The sequence below is a fragment of the Phaseolus vulgaris genome, chromosome 4 (genome assembly GCF_051622355.1).
Source record: "Phaseolus vulgaris cultivar YP4 chromosome 4, ASM5162235v1, whole genome shotgun sequence".
Classification (NCBI taxonomy): Eukaryota; Viridiplantae; Streptophyta; class Magnoliopsida; order Fabales; family Fabaceae; genus Phaseolus; species Phaseolus vulgaris.
In genome coordinates, this window is record NC_143501.1 from 32,702,107 (window position 1) to 32,723,355 (window position 21,249).

Consider the following 21,249-nt stretch of genomic DNA (forward strand, 5'->3'; position numbering starts at 1 on the left):
TAGTTTTCTACTAGGTAGGTCCAACTAGTGGCAAGGAGGAGTAAACCTGTTGAGAATGGAGTGTTAGGTGTAGGGGAGGAAAATTTGTTAAATAATGCTGCTGGTTTTTTCCACCTGTAGTTTGTAGTGCATCTGAAAGACAAATATCAGCTGGTTTATATACCAATATAGAGGGCAGGTATATGGAGGGTGGATACTATGGTCCTCGATATTTTAATATCTAGGGGGAAGGCCAATGTAACAGTATCCAATCTTGAACCTGTTCTGCACTTTTGAGTTGTGAAGGTGTTGTCTAACCTCGACTGGGTTTTGCTGTAGGCTAGTGTGGTATGGGATGTTGTTGGACCAATATAAGCTGCTACCTGATCTGGCTCTGTGGTTCGGATAATCTAGTGTATAGTGGCATAGGGTGAATGTATCTTGCTTTAGCTTTGACGCAGGCCATTGTGCGACCCGAGCTAAGCACATTAGAAACTAAACTATAGCCTGCAGCAGCTACTTAGACAGCTTTGAGGGAGTTGTTTTGTTGCTGTAGGGGCTTGTTTTTTGAATTTATGTGTGCAGATTATTTTCCTTTGTTGGAAATTTGAAAAGTGGATGCTTGTCCAGCACATCTAGGATTGGCGTGCTGCTGCTATCACAATGCCAATAGGCACTGCTGGGGAATCTTGGAAGTTGGATGGGATGAATTGTCCTTTTGACTCCATCCAGCTTTGAAGCTACCAACTTTTTTTGGTTTTTTAGCTTAATGGCACTTTGCTAGAAAGTGTGCTCTTGTTCTCATATGTTTTATAGGAAGTGTAACTGTATTATTTAGCAGGTTTGTGTGAGCCTTGTATGTGCTCTCTGGTGACTGATTTTGTGTATACAGGTTAGAATATCCCTGAAGTGTCCCATTTTTAATTTTATTAATTCTTTGCTGATAAAAAAAATCAAATTTATTTTTCTTCTTATTTTTTTCTGAAAGAACTTATAAAAATTTCATACAAATATAGCCTAAACAAATATTCAAAAGTGTGATAAAAGTTCTCTATTAATTTTTTAGTAAGAAAGATGGAGCCAACAACAACAGTATTTACGTATTTTATAAAAAGCAAAGGGTGTTAGAATACGGCTATGTATGATAGCCGCACTTATAAATGATATTTACAAATATGGTTATTTAGTTGTATTTGTAAATCTTCGATTTAAGACTACGTGTACAACAAGTGTGGCTATATAGCCGTATTTATAAATGTAAAATAGTCGTATTCCTTTGCCTTTTCTCAACTAGTGATTGATCCGTGTTATAAAATTTTATTTTCACTAGATTTATTTTCTTGTTGTGTTGTGAAGTGTGATAATTATATTACGTACACAAACAAATGTTGATGCAGGTGTAGGAGTGTCTGGAAGGTCTTAGGATTTTAATTTGAGCTTTGAAATGCAATTATTTGTATTTATATAAATCGTAATAATGTATTAGGAACATTTGAAAGATTCTAAACTTGTACTGAACCGTGTAGAACTTGTATTGTAAATAAGTACATTTATAAGGTGTTACACAACATTTTTAAACATTTTTACAATAATATATTAAAATATATTTATTTATTATAAAACTAAAACTATAATATAATTTATAGTTCAAAATGTATCTATTTAATTATAATATTATCTATTACAGGTATTTTTTAGGTGATTTACTAATTTACTAGATCGATACTGACTTAATTAAAGAAAAAGAAAAGAAAAGAAAAGTGTTTTTTTTTATGGATTCTTAATTCATTATGCATTTTAAAAATACATTATTTGCATAAGTTTTTAAGGAAAATATAAAGAGAGAAAGATTGTGCTTTTCGTGACAAAACAAAAGAAGTTATCAAGAGAGAAAAAGAGAAGACAATAATAGTTTTTTTATCATCATGGGTTATTTTTTTTCTTTTTACCAAAATGGGGTTTGTTTAAAAAAATTACAAATTTGGGCAAGTCGTGTCAATTTGACACGACTCTGTCATGTCATATTGAAGTCGTGCCAACTTGGCACGACTTTTGCCATGTCATACTAAAGTCGTGCCAACTTGGCACGACTTCTGCCACATCATAACTTTTTTTATTTTTTTAAAATTTTATTATTTATATATTGGGTAGTAAGTTATGTAATGTTAAAAATTAATTTAATTCATAATTTTCTAAGAGTGTTAGTTTTAAGGAACAAAAAATTGGATAATCGTGTATGGATCATGTTTGACGGTAATGTAATACAATAACTTTATTATTTGATTAATTAAAAAATGAAGAAAATTATTATTGAATTTGGAAATAAATAGATAAATGAAAATTTATTGTATTTGAAAAATAAATAGAGAATTATTGTTTTGAATTTGCAAAATAAATAGCTTGAGAATGAATGATTTTACATAACACGTAATGACGAGAAAAGATTAATTAGAACTAAACAAATTAGTAAGATTCATTACAAGATATAAAATAAAAATATAAAGTTGAACTAGAAGTAAATTATTTATGGGAAGATGTGCCACAATGTGGTCTTCGTATTTGTCGTTGAGGTCTTCGTGGAGGGTGATGATCAAGATATCAAATTAATTTTTAACATTACATAACTTACTACCCAATATATAAACAATAAAATTTTAAAAAATAAAATAAAAATATGACGTCGCAGAAGTCGTGCCAAGTTGACACGACTTCAGTATGATATGACAGAATCGTGTCAAATTGGGACGAGTTATGCATATGAAGTCGTGCCAAATTGGCACGACTTGCCCCAAATTTGTAAATTTTTTTAAACAGATTCCATTTTGGTAAAAAGCAAAAAAAATAACCCATGATAGTAAAAAACCCACGATAATAACCAGTGTGCCCGATAGAGAAGAGTTAGTTGTGCCAATTATTATCTTTGTGTTTTATTCTCTCTATTGTTTAGGTTTTTTGTTATTATCCATCCTATCAGGGAAGATAAATTTTGTTATATTGATTCTTATATGTTAAAAACAAATTTGTAGTGTACTTATTAATTTTTATTACTGAAAGTTTTTATTGGACTAATTGGTGCACATTAAGAGTTTGTTAGTTTTTTATTTTCTGTATAGTACATCCCGTTATCTTGTCTATTATTATTTTTTGTTACTTGATACTTTTAGTTCTTTATATAAAGAAGAATTAATCTGAATTTTTTTTCCTTTTTGTCTGTGTCTCAACAGTATTGTGATACAAATTATATCATAATAATAAATTATGATTTTTATATTTATAATGTTTACCTGAGTAAATAACGAAATATTTTTATTTTAATTTAAATAAGTTAAGTTAGATAAATATTTTGATATTTTATACTATTGTTTCATACATTATAATTTTTTTAAAAATTACATCAAATTTTTTTTATCAATAATAAATTAAATTAAATTAAAAGAAAAATTTAATGGTGTCCAACCTTATTCAATATCCGCAAGAATAACATAGACAATCAAACCAACAAATATAGCAAAGAGTTTAGGTTGCTACATTTTTGCGTAATTATGCAGAAAAAACTGCATAAAACCTTGACACCACATGGCTGCAAGCTTCATGCAATTAAACTAAAGTAGCGCTTATGATTGTGGAAACTTGTATGACTGAATCCTGCACCGTAGAAAGAAGAGGCCCATCGCTTACCCATTTTGTGTGGTGATAAAATTTCTTTCATTCGTGGCATTGACTTACATTTATCGAAATATATTACTGTTTTTAAACATAGAAAAATATAATAAAGTATAATAGATATTATTGTTGTCTTATATTTCTTTTCCAACCCTTTTAATGGATTAGAAAATTATGTTTACAATGACATCAAATTTTGAATATATGAAACAATTGCATACTTTGAAAAAGTCTTCAACAAATTTATATAGAGACAAATTAAACTTCGGCTTTTCCATGCTTTTGGTAAAATTCCATGATTTTATTTTAATATATAAAAAAATTATTGAATAACAATTAAATTTAAAAATAAAAAATAATTAATTACTATACTAATTAAATTAATACTATTTTACAGATTAAAAAATTATTAGTATCTAATAGTTTATTTAAAAAAATTAAAATATTTTTTTAATTAATATTTAAATTTGTCATTAAAATTTTAATTATTAATATTTTAAATTTTAAATTAGTCTTTAAAATACTAATAGAAACTAATATAAATAATTAGTAGATAAAACCTTTGTAGTTAATGCTTAGATATCAATTTAGAGATTACAATAAAAAATAATTTATATACCAATAATTTTTTAATTTATTACATAATTTAGTTAATATAGTAACAAATTATATTTTTGTTTCTATTTTAAATTAATTCTAGACTTTTTCTTAATATAGTCTCGTCTTTTTATTATGAAACTAATATGAGTTTGGAAGAGTGAAAAGGAATTAAGAAGAAAAAAAAGTTTAATATTTGAACTTTTTTTAAAAAGTATTACGAAGAAAATTTTAAATTTACAGTGTACCGCAACATTCTCCCAGTTAAAATGATTGAGACAAGGTTCCATAACATGCAAAAGTTCAATATTAATTTCTTTTATAAAAGTTATAATAATAGTTTGTGTATGACTCTGCAACTTCAAAACAAAACAAATTATATATTAATCAAATTAATTTATTAAGTGAAATACACATTTATATAGTTTTGAATTAACTTTAGATTTTCTGTTTTTGATATATATATATATATATATATATATATATATATATATATATAACTCGGAAATAAAAGTGGAAAAATGAAGAAACACAAAATAATTTAAATTGTATTTCAAAAATATGTAAGAAAAGGAAATTTAAATTGGTAGAGAGAATACCACAACTATATACTAAAAACACAGAACCTCTTACATGCTCTAAAATTAATATTTTTATTAGAAACATTAAAATTATTTTCTTCCATCAAACTAAAATTAAATTATTTCATGAAATAATTCATGAGTTAATTTTATAGAAGTTTTTTTTTATATTTTTTTAACTTTTTATTTTGTATATAAATTAATTTTAACTTATGAAAAAATAAAATTTATTTTTCTTTTTTTTTCCGAAAGAAAATAAAAATAAAATTTCGTTCAAATATAGCCTAAACAAATATCCAAAAGTGTGATAAAATTTCTCTATTCATTGTTCAGTAAGAAAGATGGAGCCAACACATATTTACGAACAAACCCGTAAGAAGACTTCGTATCAGCCAACACATAGTATGAGCTATAAATATAAATTCTATAAGTTGGGTTTGCCATCAATAATTGAGCAAGTGTTTCATATCATATCAGCCACTTCATAATAATAATAATAATGCCTTCTTGTTATCTTTGTGCACTTCTCCTGCTTTTCCTTTTCTTCTATTCTTCAGCATCCATTCTCCCATTCAACCAAACTTCACAAATAAAGTGCATTGAGAGGGAGAGACAGGCACTCCTCAACTTCAAACATGACCTCATAGATAACTATGGCATGATGTCTACATGGAGGGATGATGAGAACAGTCGAGATTGCTGCAAATGGAAAGGCATTCAATGCAACCATCAAACAGGTCATGTAACCATCCTCAGTCTCCCTGGTCAGTTTCCTTATCAATATTTGAAAGGTGCAATCAATATCACTTCATTGTTTGCCTTGCAAAATATTCAACATTTGGATCTCAGCCACAATTTTTTTTTAGGGAGTCACATCCCACAACTTATTGGCTCACTTACCAACTTAAGATATCTCAGTCTCTCATATTCTTATTTTGGTGGGAGCATTCCTATCCAACTTGGAAACCTTACACATTTACTCTCTCTGGATCTAAGTCACAATTATCTTTTCCATGGAGAAATCCCTTATCAACTTGGACGCCTTACACATTTAAGGTATCTCAATTTCAGTTACAATCATCTCAACGGGGAACTCCCTTATCAACTTTCAAATCTGTCACAGTTGAGGTATCTTGATCTTGGAAGCAATTCATTTTCTGGAGCACTCCCTTTCCAGATTGGGAATCTTCCTTTCTTGCACACACTTAAACTAGCTGGCAATTTTGATGTCAAACCTACAAATGCAAAATGGTTGTCTAATCTCTATTATCTAACAAATCTTGCCTTGTATTATTTACATAATCTTGATTGGTTGCAAATTATTATTTTTCCAAACTTAAGAGAGTTGAGACTAGTTGATTGTTCTCTTTCAGATACCCATATACAATCCCTGTTTTATTCATATTCCAATTTCTCAACTTCTCTTACCATCCTTGATCTTTCTTCTAATATGCTCACATCCTCAACATTTCAATTATTGTCAAACTTTAGCCTTAATCTTCAGGAGCTTTATCTTTCTCACAATAACATTGTTTTGTCATCTCCTTTCCACTCAAATTTTCCTTCTCTTGTGACCCTTGACCTTTCTTATAATAATATGACATCATTGGTCTTTCAAACTGGTTTCAACATCAGTTCAAAACTTCAAAATCTTTATTTGCAAAATTGTAGTATCAGGGACGATAGTTTTCTCATATCAACTTTTTCAATCACAAATATTTCATCTCCTCTCGTCTCCCTTGATCTTTCCCTCAATATATTGAAATCATCGTCCATATTTTACTGGCTCTTTAACTCCACTACCAATCTTCGTATACTTGACCTTTATGGTAACTTGTTAGAAGGTCCCATTCCAGATGGATTTGGGAAAGTAATGAACTCTCTTGAAGTTCTTTACCTCTTTAGTAACAAACTGCAAGGAGAAATTTCATCTTTCTTTGGGAACATGTGCACATTGAAGATATTAGACCTCTCAGAAAACAAGTTGAGTGGGAAAATTTCTAACTTCTTTCAAAATTCTTCATGGTGCAACAAACACATGTTGCAGGATTTGGATTTATCTGATAACCAAATTATTGGCATGCTACCTGCAAGCATTGGATTGCTATCTGAGTTGGAGATTTTGTACTTGGATGGAAATCGCTTGGAGGGTGACGTCACCGAATCCCATCTTTCCAATTTTTCCAAATTAAGGTCCTTAGTTTTGTCGGAGAACTCTCTGTCTCTAAAAATAGACCCTAACTGGGTTCCTCCTTTTCAAATAATATATTTGGAACTAAGATCTTGCAAGTTGGACCCCACTTTTCCTAGTTGGCTTCAGACTCAACGTTCATTAATTTATCTAGATATTTCTGATAATGGGCTTAATGGTTCAGTACCAAAATGGTTTTGGAACAATTTGCAAAATATGGAAATGTTGAATATGTCTCACAACAATCTCAGTGATGCAATTCCTAATATATCAGTGAAGCTTCTCAATAGTGCGTCTATAATTCTAAATTCAAATCAATTTGAAGGAAAAATTCCGTCGTTTTTACTACAGGCTTTAGAGCTGAGGCTTTCTAACAACAAATTTTCAGATTTCTTTTCATTCATATGTGACAAAAGAAACTCTCCAATTGCCATTTTAGATTTATCAAATAATCAACTGAAGGGACACCTTCCAGACTGTTGGAAATCTGTAGATCGATTATTGTGTCTTGATTTAAGCAACAATAAATTGTCGGGGAGGATTCCTGTGTCCATGGGCAGTCTTGTTCAATTGGAAGCCTTGGTCTTAGGAAACAATAACCTAACGGGTGAATTAGCTTCCACTTTAAAGAATTGCAGCAATTTAGTTATGTTGGATGTGGGTGAAAATATGTTGTCCGGTCCAATACCATCATGGATAGGAGAAATCATGCAGCAGTTGATAATCTTGATCATGCGAGAGAATCACTTTTCTGGAAATCTTCCTATTCAACTCTGTTATTTGAAGCATATTCAATTCATGGATCTTTCGAGAAATATGTTATCAAAAGGAATTCCATCATGCTTACAGAATTTGACTGCAATGTCTGAAAAGAGCATCAACACAAGTGACACTCGAAATCGTATATATTGGATGAATAACACTTATTTTGAAAGTTATGGGAGTTTGGATATCGGAAGTTACACCCTTAACATAAGCTTGATGTGGAAAGGTGTGGAACAGGGGTTCGGGAATCCAGAGTTGAAGCTTAAGAGCATTGATCTTTCAAGTAATAAGTTAACGGGTGAAATACCAAAAGACATTGGATATTTGGTTGGGTTAGTTTCCTTGAATTTATCCAGAAATAATCTGAGAGGAGAAATTCCTTCTGAGATTGGGAATTTAAGTTCACTAGAGTCCCTTGACTTATCAAGAAATCATATCAGTGGAAGAATTCCTTTCTCACTTTCTCAAATTGATTTTCTTGGTAAACTAGATTTGTCAGACAACTCTCTTTCGGGAAGAATCCCATCAGGAAGACATTTTGAGACTTTTGATGGCTCTAGTTTTGAAGGAAACAATGATCTTTGTGGAGAGCAAGTGAACAAAAGTTGTCCTGGAGATGGAGATGAAAGAAGAGAAAAGGTTGGAGAAGGTGAAGCAATGAATGGTGATGAAGAGAGTGATTGGTATGAGGCATTGTACATGAGCATGGGGATAGGATACTTCACTGGATTTTGGGGCTTATTAGGGCCAATACTACTTTCACGTTCTTCCAGAAATGCTTATCTCAGCTTCCTAAACAGATTCACAGACTGTATATATGAAAAATGTGGCAAGTTGATTGCAAGAAAAAGGTATGTTAGTCAAATATATCAATATTTCCTTCACAAATAATGAAAGTGAAATTTGGGATGTGATGATAAGTTTGAGCTTAGTCCTCAACAGGGCATTTCCTACATTCTCTAATTTTTCACTGGCTTTTCAGATGTATCAAATATAGAGATGGAAACAAAATGCCAAATCAAAAATATTTTATTTCATTAAATAAAAACAGATTACCGAAAGGTTATTACAGAGTCGAAATTATTTCAGGTTTTGGCGTTACCCCTTAACTTATTTATTTTTGTCTTTTTAATATATGCATATATAATTTTTCATATTAATTTACATAATTTTATTTGAAAGTTTGATTGTAAAATGAATGTATCTACTGATTATTTTACAATATATAGTGTGAAGATATTAATTTTTTTTTTAATCTTCTTGTAGATTAATATAATTTATTAATGGTTAATATAATTTATTGAATTGGTATTCAGATAAGTTGAGTTTAATTACATCATTTATAATTTGACATTGAAAAATATGATTCCCTCTTTATTTATCTTGTAATAAACCACATTAATGGTTGTAAAAAATTGCAGGTTATTGCAGATGTGCTACGCACTTGTGATTGATCTGGGATGAATGAAAGCATCATTGGTTGCCATAAAAGTGCAAGATATTTATTTAGTATTATAGTTTGAATGTTTTGTAGTAAGTAATGTATTTCAAAATCTTGTTTCCAGAATATGATTTGATCCAGTTGTTTTGCATAATGCATTTATAACGTTGTTTCGTTCTAATTCAACTGCTTAGAATTGTAACATCCAAGTGTAATGATCATTTTATATTTTATTTTCAACAACGTTTTTGCAAGTAGAAAGCCTTTATTATTACTATTTCTAGAAGTTTTATGTAAAGACCAATTAACTTTACTTTTCCATGATTTCTCAAAATGACATGATTCAAGACTGTTTTTAATAGTTTCCTCCTTTTTCTTTGTAATTGTTAAAAATAATTAGAAATTCTCCTAAGTAAACCTAGGTGTACGACCGTATTTATTCGAGTTTAAAGAATATAATTTAAATTAAGTGAAAAATATTTTTGAAAAAAGTTATAAATAAATTATAAATATTTTATTCTTTATTTATTTTAAAACATTATTTATTTTGGTACGTTTACTATATTCGCATTGTTTAAAAATCAAGATAAATAATACTTTACATACATCTTATGTTTTTAATTTAAAAAATGTTTATTAATCATAAAATCTTAATAAAACTTTGAATTTCAAAACAGTTTCTAATACCGCTCGTCTCAACTCTCTCTCAACTTACACACTTTTTATATAACTTACTCTTTTAATCTTTTGAGACCTTTTAATTTTTTGGAAATAACACTCTTATTAATTTCAATGAGTTAAAATTTTGAGTTGGATAACTTCTTTCTTATTCTACAATTGAATTTCTCTCCTTTTCTCCGGAGTTTTGTTTTTATTTTATAATTATAATTATAGTAGAGAATTAGAAACACTCCTATCTAAACCTATGTAACTTTATTTATTTAAATTTATAAGAATTTAAATTAAGTGAATATATATATATATATATATATATATTTAAAATAACTATAAATGAATATAAAGTATTTTATTATTCATTTATAGTTATTTTATTTTAAAATATTATTTGTTCTAGTACGTATAGTGTAATCACATCGTGTTCGGAGGTTAATAACATCTTATATACACCTTCATATATATATATATATATATATATATATATATATATATAACTTACATTTTTAATCTTTTGAGACGTTTTAATTTTCTGAAATAACACTCTATTATTTTTAATGGGTTAGAATTTTGACTTGGGTAACTCCTTTCTCATTCTAGAATTGAATTTCTCTCATTTTCTCTTTCGCACATGTGGGAGGTTTTCTACTCCACATGTTTTTCTTTTATAATTGTAGTAGAGAATTAGCAACACTCCTATCTAAACTTATATAACCTTATTTATTTAAATTTAAAGGGTAATTTAAATTAAGTGAATGAAAATATATATTTTTAAAATAACTATAAAAAAATTTAATTATTTAATTATTCATTTATTATCAAATATTATCTCTTTAAAATATTAAATAATAAAATGGTGACTTTTATTAGTGAATTATCACAGAAAGTGAGTTCTTTTAAAACAAAATTTATTGCTTTAGTGATTTTTCTCTATGCATAACAATTGCATTCACTTAGATATAAAAATGTAAAATCCTTAAATAGATATATTCATTTATACTTAGATGCAATATTCACTATCTACAAAATTATTATTATTTTTAACTAAAAATTAAAAATTAAAAAAATAAATATTTACAATTATAAAGATGGTATACATATATAGATAAATATTTGATTTAACAATAAACATGGTACAAGTGTAACATTTACATATGTATATTTAAATAAACTAAAGATCAACACCTTATAAAAGATACTTTAAAAAAGAAAGTCATCCTAATATCTTCAATGTCTTTATTCTTCAATAAGGATAGATCCTTCAATAACTAAAAATTCAAAAATTGACTTGATGAATAAAAATACATAATTACATAATTAATGTGTTTAAGTTAATTTTTATTATCCTTAGTGAGTTACTAATCTTGGTGGATATTATTGTGCATATTATTTCATCACATAATATTTATACTCATTTTCTCGACTCATATGACACTACAGATTATCACGGGTTTCGAAATCTCCCTAAAATACGATAGATTTCATAACCTCCATAAAATACCATAAGTTTCAGAACCTCTGTAAAATACCATAGGTTTCAAAACTATGAATATTTGTTTTTTTTTCATTCATTTATCATTTAAGCATTCATGTGTTTTTTCAACCACAATTATCTACCTATATTGTATTTATTTATCTATATATGTTAAAGTGATTTTTTCAATAAATAAAATAAATAAATAGATATAACATTTAACATATATATATATTACATTCATCAAAACTATCTTATCATAACAATTGAAAACTATAATATTCTAGGTGTAAATATTCTTCATATCTTTATCTCTGACTAATATATATTTTTAGGAAAATAAAGAGAAGTAAAGAATAATAAGAGAAAAACTTCTAACTTGTAATTAGTTCATTTTAAATTATTTTTTTCAAAAAATAACTTATAAGAAAATTTGTCTATAAATGCATGTACTCCAAAAGATGTGGATAAATTTGAACTACCGTTTCCAGACAGTTATTATTTCCAAAGTGTTCTAACCTTCATCGTCATAATTAGAATCAGAATCAGAGCCAGAGGATAGTGGTCCTGCGTCGGCAACAATCAATTCAATAAGATATTTTAAAAAATAATATATAGATAGGACATAATAAATATAATTTTAGATAATAATTGTAGATTGTATCTTCGTCGACAGAGAACGGAACCAATGAGAACAAACTGAGCAGTTTGTTGCCTTATTGTCTTCTCCTCTTGTGCCTTACATTCACCATTTTCTAAAATTCATTCTATAGGTGTCATCCAGGTTTCCTTTTCAAAAATGGCCATGCACTCGTCCGTGCTGACGTTGGGATTTTCGAGGAATACATATATAAGCGAACGGTGGAGTCCTTTCCTTTTAGTAGTAGCCAACCTTAAAAGCATGTCGACTCTAGCATTATGCTCACATCAAATGTGTTCAATTTGAACATTTTTTAATTTAGACATCAAATTTCGAATGAGGTGATAGTATTTCTACAATAAAGACTCTTTTACCTCGAATTTCACTTTAATTTTTTTGACTACTAGCTGAGAGTCGCTCCTACAAATAAGTTGTTGGGCTTCCATGTCATATTTTAAAGTAAACTCAACCAGGATGACCTCATATTCTGCTCGATTATTTGACGTTTTGAAATCAAAATTCAATGATTGTTCAAGGAGAATATCGCCCGAACCTTCAAGAACTACTTCTACGCCACATGACTTATCATTCGATGAACCATCCACATGTAAGGTCCACTGGAGATCCTTGTCCTCGGTCGGCCAAGGGCCAAGTTCTGCCGTGAAATCGGCTAAGGTTTGAGACTTAATTGCCCCCCTTGGTTGATACTGGATGTGAAATTCAAACAACTCAACCGCCCATCCAATCATTCCTCCGACCAAATCAAGTTTAGCTAGAATATTCATAATAAGATAGTCGGTCTTCGTGCGGTGACAACGAGTGTTAGATCTACCTTTTCAATCATCTGATAACATGCCTTTGCACCATGTAGGACTCAACTAATGAAATAGACTGATCGTTCTTCTTTCTCCACTTCTTGTACTAGAACCGCATTGACCGCTCCCTCTGATACCAAAGGTATATTATGATTGGTTGTTGAGCGTCTAGTTTTTGTATGACTGAAGAGACCACCAAAAATGCTTTTAAGTGAACAAATATTTTTCACATTCGGGTGTCCAATTAAATTTAGCCGTTTTTCGCAAAAGTTGGATGATATACTTGATTTTTTCTGCTAGCTTCGGCACAAATCTGGCCATCATTCGATTGATCAGTTTATGAATTTCTTTTAAATTTTCAGGGCTTCTCATTTCAGTGGTATCCCTACACTTTTCTAGATTTGCTTCAATACCACGATGGGTGAGCATGGAACCTAGAAATTTTCCACATTCTACCCCGAACGCACACTTATCGGGGTTAAGTCACATACCATGATCTCTGAGAGCTTTGAAGAATTTTTTGAGATCTTGAATGTGCTACAAACATGAATAAGATTTTACCACTATGTCATGAACTTAAACTTCGACATTTTGGTCGAACATTCCTTTAAAAATTTGATCCATCATTCTCTAGTAAGTTGCACCAACATTTTTTAGATCAAACTACATGACTTCATAATAGAAGTTGTCACAATCGGTCATAAAAGTTGTTTTCTCCTGTCTCTTGGATGCATTTGGATTTGGTCGTATCCAGAGTATGCATCCAGGAAACTTAAAATATGGTGAAGGACCACCCCATCAACTAGTCGGTCGATGCTTGGTAGAGGATAAACATCTTTTGGACAAGTCTTATTGAGGTCGGTGTAGTCCATGCACATCCTCCATTTACCATTAGGCTTTTTGACCATGACCACATTTGTCAACCATGTGGTGTAGTGTGCTTTTTTAAAGAAGTCGACTTTAACAAGCTTGTCAGCTTCCTTGCACGCTGCATTGCGCTTCTCTTCACCCATTTTTCTAATCTTCTAGGCGATCAGTCTTGCTTTTTTTGTAGACCAAAAGGCGATGTATGATAACATCTGGACTTACTCCTGGCATATCAAAGGTCGTCCAGGAAAATAAATCATCATTTTCAATTAGTGTCTGACTCACCAATTTGTCGTCGACCAACTTTAATGAAGTCCCTATGCATGTTGTATGTTCTTCATCACGTAAGGGTAGCGGACGGAGATCCTCACCCGCCTCAATACGAGTGTCATTCAGTCAGGGGTCGAGGTCGACCAATGCAACCATATGTTGTCTTCTAGGAGATCTTGTTTCTCGAGACTAATCTCTGATCGATCCTTTAGACCTTAGAGAGTGTTGTCTTCTACATTCTCTCAACTGTTCACGCAGTGATTCTCTGTAACATAGTCAATTGGTTTATTCGACTTTCAGGCTTGCAACGTAGCACTCTCAGGCTACCTTTTGATCAACATGAACGATGACTATGTCACCTGAAGCAGATGGAAACTTTATCGCAAGATGCAGAGTTGACACTATTGCTCTAAGGCAGTTGATGGATGACCGCCCGAGCAAGATGTTATATGAAGTATTGGCATTAAAAAGAAGATACTTGATTTTAATGCACCAGTACAAAAAGGTAAATTAACGACGGTTAAAATCGACATTTAAAGACGGTTCTGGAACCGTCGTTATTACCGGCGTCGTTAAAAGGTATGGGTTTTTCACGACGGTTCCCATAACTGTCGTTAAAACTCCAACTTATAACGACGGTTCCCACAACCGTCGATTTTTGAATTTAAAAATTGGGAGGCGCTTTTAAAGACGGTTCCCATAGGAACCGTCGTTATAAGTATGGTTTTTTTAAAAACCGTCGTTACATGTCGTGATTAAAAAAAAAAAATTTTAAATTTCAAATAACCTGTTTAAAGTTTTCAATTCCAGAAAATAAAAACATTTCAAATCATAATTTAAACATAAAAATTAAATACAACAAAATATAACATTATACAAAAAAAGTTTGGTAATATATAAAAAAATTTGTCATTGTAATGATTTATCTATACTAGAGTGTTATACATGGTTACAAAATACTTTGACCATGTTGTTCTCACATACTCCAATGCTTCTAAATCTAGCGGGTGTTGGTCGTTGAACAACTGTGACATTTGAAATATTTTGAATTAGTGCATGAATAATAAATATCAAATTTTAAAGTGTTTATTGTATTGAGGTATTACCTTATCCCAACCTTTCTTAATTTCAGCTTGCAAAATAGTCAACATCCACTGCATAACATAATAACCGCACTCATAATTTTGAGGTTGCCTGTTGGACTGCTTGTGAAAATAAATGTATTAAATGAATGAGTGAAACACATTAAATTAAGTAAACAAATATACTTTAAATACCTTAAGGTACATCCAAGTGAGTTTTTGTGCGTTTGAAGTTCTCCTCCCACACAACATATTATATCCAGAGTAAGCACTAAAATAACAAGATTTCATGTTAAAATACATAACATTATATAATATATAAGTAATAATAAATGTTAAATGAAACTGTCGTACCTATCTATAATGTTTTTAAAATAGGCAGGAGGTTTTTTATGCAAGGAGCAAAACCATGCAGCGGTATGATCTTCAACAGATATGATCAATAGTTGCCAATGACGCCTGTATAACAAATCAGTTAATTAGTTTCTCTTATTTCAATAATTTATTAAAACTTATTAAATAAGAACTTACTCATGGATGTATGGAGCAAAATAAATGTGTTTTCCACCATTCTTTAAGGCAGTGGTGATGTATGTTTGTGTTTCCGACTTCTTGTTTCCAATTGATTGAGTGATTTGAGGGTCTAAAAACCCATATATATTGTGTTTCCCCTCATCAAAGCATAATCCAGAAAGATACCTAAATTTCAATAAGTTAGTACTAATATATTTAATAAATCAAAAGTATAAATATTTTAAAATTTGAACTTACATCATCCATAATTGCAGAACTGTTATGTTAATCTCTTGATCTCCGGATGCAAGGTCCAACAAATCAGACATGTGAACGTACAACGATAGATTACTATGCCTTCCAAAAACATTGGCATCCCATGGAACCTCTAACACGGTTGTATCTAAAGCTGTAGCAACTTCTACCAATGCCGCCAGAGGATCATCAATGGAGACTATTTTCTTCTTTCCCAGAGGCAGATTTGTCTTAGGTTCCTGCTACTCATCAAAACAAAAAAAATACTTAAATTAGTTAGAATGTAATATATCTGATATATAATTCTATTAATATTAGTGCAAATATATACCATAGAGTCTATAGGTCTGACGAGATGTCTAGGCCAGGCAACGAAAGTATGTAATGCCTCTGCCACAATTATCACCTCTGATGTCGGCACAGGAACTGCAAGACACCATAAAGGACCTTTTCCACCGTGACCTTCATGAAATTAGAAGGAAGAGGCACATTGTGTAACATTGTGACCCCTTCATAACACTTACCCAAGGCAACGAATCGGGTCAAAGAATTACACTCAACATATAATTCGCATTGACTAGTTGAGCCAAAGTCATCCCCTGATAGATCAACTGCCGAACAACTCCCTTTAGTGCTGACTTTCTTAATAGGAGGCGGAGGTGGTTCATCTTCTACCATAGTAGGTGGTTGCTGTGAGTGTCCTAAACCCTCCAACCGCTTTTTGAACTCCATTTCCATTCGCGCACTAAACTCCTCCATGAAGCTTTCTTTAAGCTCTTGAGTTACCTCAGCCTTTAACTGCTCACGTAGTTGTAGTAAATACTCTTGGCTAGGTTCATTGGACAATTGTTCCTTGCTGTGTGATGGAGGTCCAAAGTATGACCGAATCCCAACCCCATATCCAGCTACACGAACACGTCCAGGGTGTTCAGGTCGTCCGAGAGCAACATTAAGAATATCATTGCGACCACATGGTTTAAAAGTCCCCTGTGTTGATTGCTCATTAAGAGAATCCTAAAACAAATGAAAAGAAATTGACAAACTTCAACACAATGAATTTAAAATAACACATAGAATTTAAAATAACACATTGAAAAGAAATTGTCAAACTTACAATGCGTTCAACTGTTTGTTCTGTAGACTTAGAACTCCATGTCCCTAATGTGTTTATACGGGCACCCTTCCACATCTCATGTCGGAGTGGTGGGGATGGAGGTCTTAAAGAATCTACACTATTCATTTCCTCAATGGAAGTAGAACGTGCTTTAATCTTTTCTTCAAGCATCCTCTGCTCTAGCAACTTATAACCACCACGAGACAATAAGTGTGGGGTATCATTATGTGCCTGATTTGCTTTTGCTTTGTTTCGAACCTCCTATCATAACACTCAAAATTTAGTAATACGTTAATATAAACTATATTCAAATATAAAAGTGATACTAACCTGCCATTTTTCAGTTTGTCGAATAATGACAAACTGCTGCCAAGTTTCTTCATCAATGGATGCATATTTTGCACAAGGATTTTCTTCTTTCCTTTTCCCATATATATAATCTGTTGTCAATTTTGATTTAAACTGACGAAACTTGACACCCACATCTGAAAGAACCTTCGCTTTCAAGGTTTCCACATTCGGGATGTTGTAATGTGTCTACATTGTTTGAAAGAATTAGTTCATAAACAAAAACAAAGTATAAAAGAACTTTAGATTTAGCAAAGTAAAAACAGTTACATACCAGAATATCTTGCCAAATCATGTTTTTCTCGTGGTCAGTCACGTGATCCCAGGACTGAGTTAAGATAGAGATCCTTTCACGAGAAAGTACTCCGAGATAACTCCTATATTTCTTTGCATGTTGCCCAGTGGGCACACCAGTGTGGATATCAATAGACAAAGGTATTTTGTCATCTTTACTAATCTTCTTAAACATATTCTTCAATCTTGTAGGTCCTCTACTAGTTTTTGAATGGGAAACTTTATCATCTGCCATGTTCCTGTTATCAAAAAAATATAATAAGCATCAAGAATATGAAATATAATGAAAATGAAATATATTGTAAAACTAAACATGAATCACATGTACATACAAATATATATTCCTTCATCATGATCATTTCGAGTTGCATGTACAACATCAGCAACATCCTCGTACTCTTTATTGATGGTCGTTCTTGTAAGTGATTCAATCTCACAAATGTCATTGTTTGTATCTTCTGGGTCATTATGTTGTTTTTTTCCATGTAGCACAACAGACCAGTGGTCAGACGTAGGATCTTGGATATAGAAAACTTGGGAAGCTTGATGTGCCATTATAAATGGTTCGTCATGATAACCTATCTTTCGAAAGTCAACCAAAGTCATTCCTGATTCATCAACTTTGACACCAGTCTTATTGTCAACCCACTTGCATTTGAAAACAGGTACAGTAAACTTGGTATAATTAACTTCCCAAATCTCTACTATGACACCATAATAAGGCATTGATCCCACAACAGGATTTTGATCCTTTGCAGTTGAAAACTGCATAGACTCTGCCTCCAAGGTGACTCCGCTATTTTGCACTGTACTCCTATCATCTCGAGACTTTGTGTAAAACAAACAACCATTTACTTCATAGCCAGAACAACATAAAACATCAAATTTGAGACCGTTTGCAAGCCATGTTAATGTTTCAGATGCTGATGGATCATTCATTATTTGTTGCTTAAACCATGACATGAAAGTTTTGTTATGCTCAATTAACACCCATTTTTCTGATTGTCTTGGATTTTTATATTTGACAATGTCTTTGTGTGTATCTAAGTATGGTAACACCTCATCAGTGTTATTCAAGATATACAAGTGTGCTTGCAGAACCTCTTCTCTAGATTTGCTTATGACATGTACACCTCTTGAAGATTTACTTATGAATCTACGAGAGTGCCAACCTTTTTCAGGAACTCCTATACATTTGGCTTTTGACATGTACTCAGAACAAAACTCAATAGATTCTTCTGAAATGTATCTTTCAATAATGGAAGCTTCTGGACGACATTGATTCTTCACATATCCCTTCAAAATCTTCATGTATCGTTCAACTGGATACATCCATCGCATATAAACTGGCCCACACAATCTGATTTCTCTTACAAGATGAACAACCAAGTGTACCATAATATCAAAAAAAGATGGAGGAAAAAACATCTCGAGTTGACACAAGATAACAATTATTTCTTCTTCAAGTTCATCCAACTTCTGAGAGTCAATCTCTTTACTACATATGGAATTGAAAAATGAACATAGTCGAGTGATTGTATGCCTAACATTTTTGGGCAAGATTCCACGAATAGCCACCGGTAATAATTGTTGCATTAGAACGTGACAATCATGTGACTTTAAGCCAATTAGTTTCAAATCATTCATAGATACAAGACTCTTCACATTTGAAGAGTAGCCTTGTGGTACCTTAACACCTTTAAGACATTCACAAAAACTTGTTTTCTCTTTCTTTGACAAAGTGTAACACGCTGCAGGCAAGTATGTACGTTTACCAACTTCTCTCGGTGCCAATTCCTCTCGTATATTCATTTCAATCAAATCCAGACGTGCATTCACACCATCCTTTGTTTTGCCTTTAATGTTCAGAAGTGTTCCTATTAGACTGTCACACACATTCTTCTCTACGTGCATTACATCTAGACAGTGTCTAACATCTAACTTACACCAATACGGAAGATCAAAAAAGATTGATCTCTTCTTCCATATTTCAGTCACCGTTTGCTTCTTCTTCATTTTTCCAAAAGTCACATTAACATTTTTGATTTTTTCATAAATTTCAACACCACTTAAGGGAGTGGGACAAATGTCATGTTCTTGGTATCCGTTAAAAGCTTTTTTCAATCGACGATACGGATGATATTTCTTTAGAAATCTACGATGCCCAAGATACACGGTTTTTCTTCCATGTTTCAACTGCTCATAAGATGTCTTGTCTTGACATATTGGACATGCTCTATGGCCTTTCACACTATAACCTGACAAGTTCCCATATGCAGGGAAGTCATTGATAGTACAAAACAACATCGCATGCAATCGGAAAGATTCATTTTTAAACGCGTCAAACACATCAACCCCTTCATTCCACAATAATTTCAAATCTTCAATCAATGGATTAAGATAAACATCTATGTCATTTCCAGGTTGTTTTGGACCAGAGATCATCATAGATAACATCATGTATTTGCGCTTCATACACAACGCAGGAGGTAAGTTGTAAATCACTAACAAAACGGGCCATGAACTATGATTACTACTTAAATTTCCAAAGGGATTCATTCCATCAGTTGCCAATCCAAGTCTTAAGTTTCTTGATTCTTTTCCAAATTCAGGAAATTCTTTATCAATATTCTTCCACTGCAAAGAATCAGCAGGATGACGAAGTAATCCATCACATTTTCTATTATCTGCATGCCACCTAAGGTTTTTAGCGTCATCTGCATTTGCAAACAAACGCTTAAGCCTTGGAATTATCGGAAGATACCAAACAACCTTAGCAGGAGGACCTTCCTTTGTCAATTCATCAATTTCATCATTTTGACGAACCTTAACCTTATAGCGTGACAAACCACACCTGGGACATCTTCTTAAATCTTCATACTCATTTTTGTATAAAATACAATCGTTAGGACATGAATGTATTTTTCTATACTCCATACCCATTGGACAAAGTATTTTTTTCGCCTCATAATTTCGATTGGGCAAGGTATTTCCTTCTGGAAGCATGTCCTTAAGCAATTGAAGCAATTCTGTAAAACTTTTGTCGGTCCATCCATTCATTGCCTTCAAATTCATCAACCTTAACACTGCTGATAATCGTGTGAAGTTAGTTGAACCAGGATACAAAGGAGTCTCTGCATCATTACAAAGGAGTCTCTGCTCCCACATCACGAATCATGTCTTCTAATCTATCATCCATTGAGAAATGAACTTCCTCCGAAGCTCCGCGCACACTTGGCAAGTCTAACAATTCACCATGCCACGTCCATGTCGTATAACTTTTCAAAAATCCATCACACAAAAGATGTTCTCTTATTTCGGAAACACTCAATATCCTTCCATTCAAACAATTGACACAAGGACACCTTATTTTTACTCCATTATTACAACTAATAGCATTATGTTGCGCAAACTGTAAGAATTCTTCAACCCCTTTTTCGTAAGCATCACTTATCCGTGGTGTATTAATCCAACTCCGATCCATGGAACTGCTAAACTAAGAACCAGTGCTTTCAAAATGCAATTCATTAAAAAATAAATCAAAATTGCCGAAGGTCGGACACCTCCGGACTCAGAACCAATGCGTTCAATATGTCAAAACAATATATAATCATTGAAGATTAAATCAAAACTGCCGAAGGTCGAACACCTCCGGACTCAGAATCAGTTCGTTCAATATATGGAA

General features: G+C 31.8%; 1 protein-coding gene and 2 pseudogenes across 2 annotated transcripts; 2 read left to right on the plus strand and 1 right to left on the minus strand.

The window, feature by feature from the left end:
* Positions 1–5,281: 5,281 nt before the first annotated feature.
* On the plus strand, positions 5,282–7,977 carry LOC150028010 (receptor-like protein EIX1; annotated as a pseudogene). The gene has a single exon (XR_016520713.1). The product of XR_016520713.1 is annotated as a receptor-like protein EIX1 (transcript).
* Positions 7,924–9,240, plus strand: LOC137837524 (receptor-like protein EIX2). Its single transcript, XM_068646540.2, has 2 exons — positions 7,924–8,627; positions 9,198–9,240. Exons 1-2 carry the CDS (start codon positions 7,924–7,926, stop codon positions 9,238–9,240), a joined length of 747 nt encoding a protein of 248 aa, XP_068502641.2.
* Positions 9,241–15,807: 6,567 nt separating this feature from the next.
* On the minus strand, positions 15,808–21,048 carry LOC150028011 (uncharacterized; annotated as a pseudogene).
* Positions 21,049–21,249: the final 201 nt, after the last annotated feature.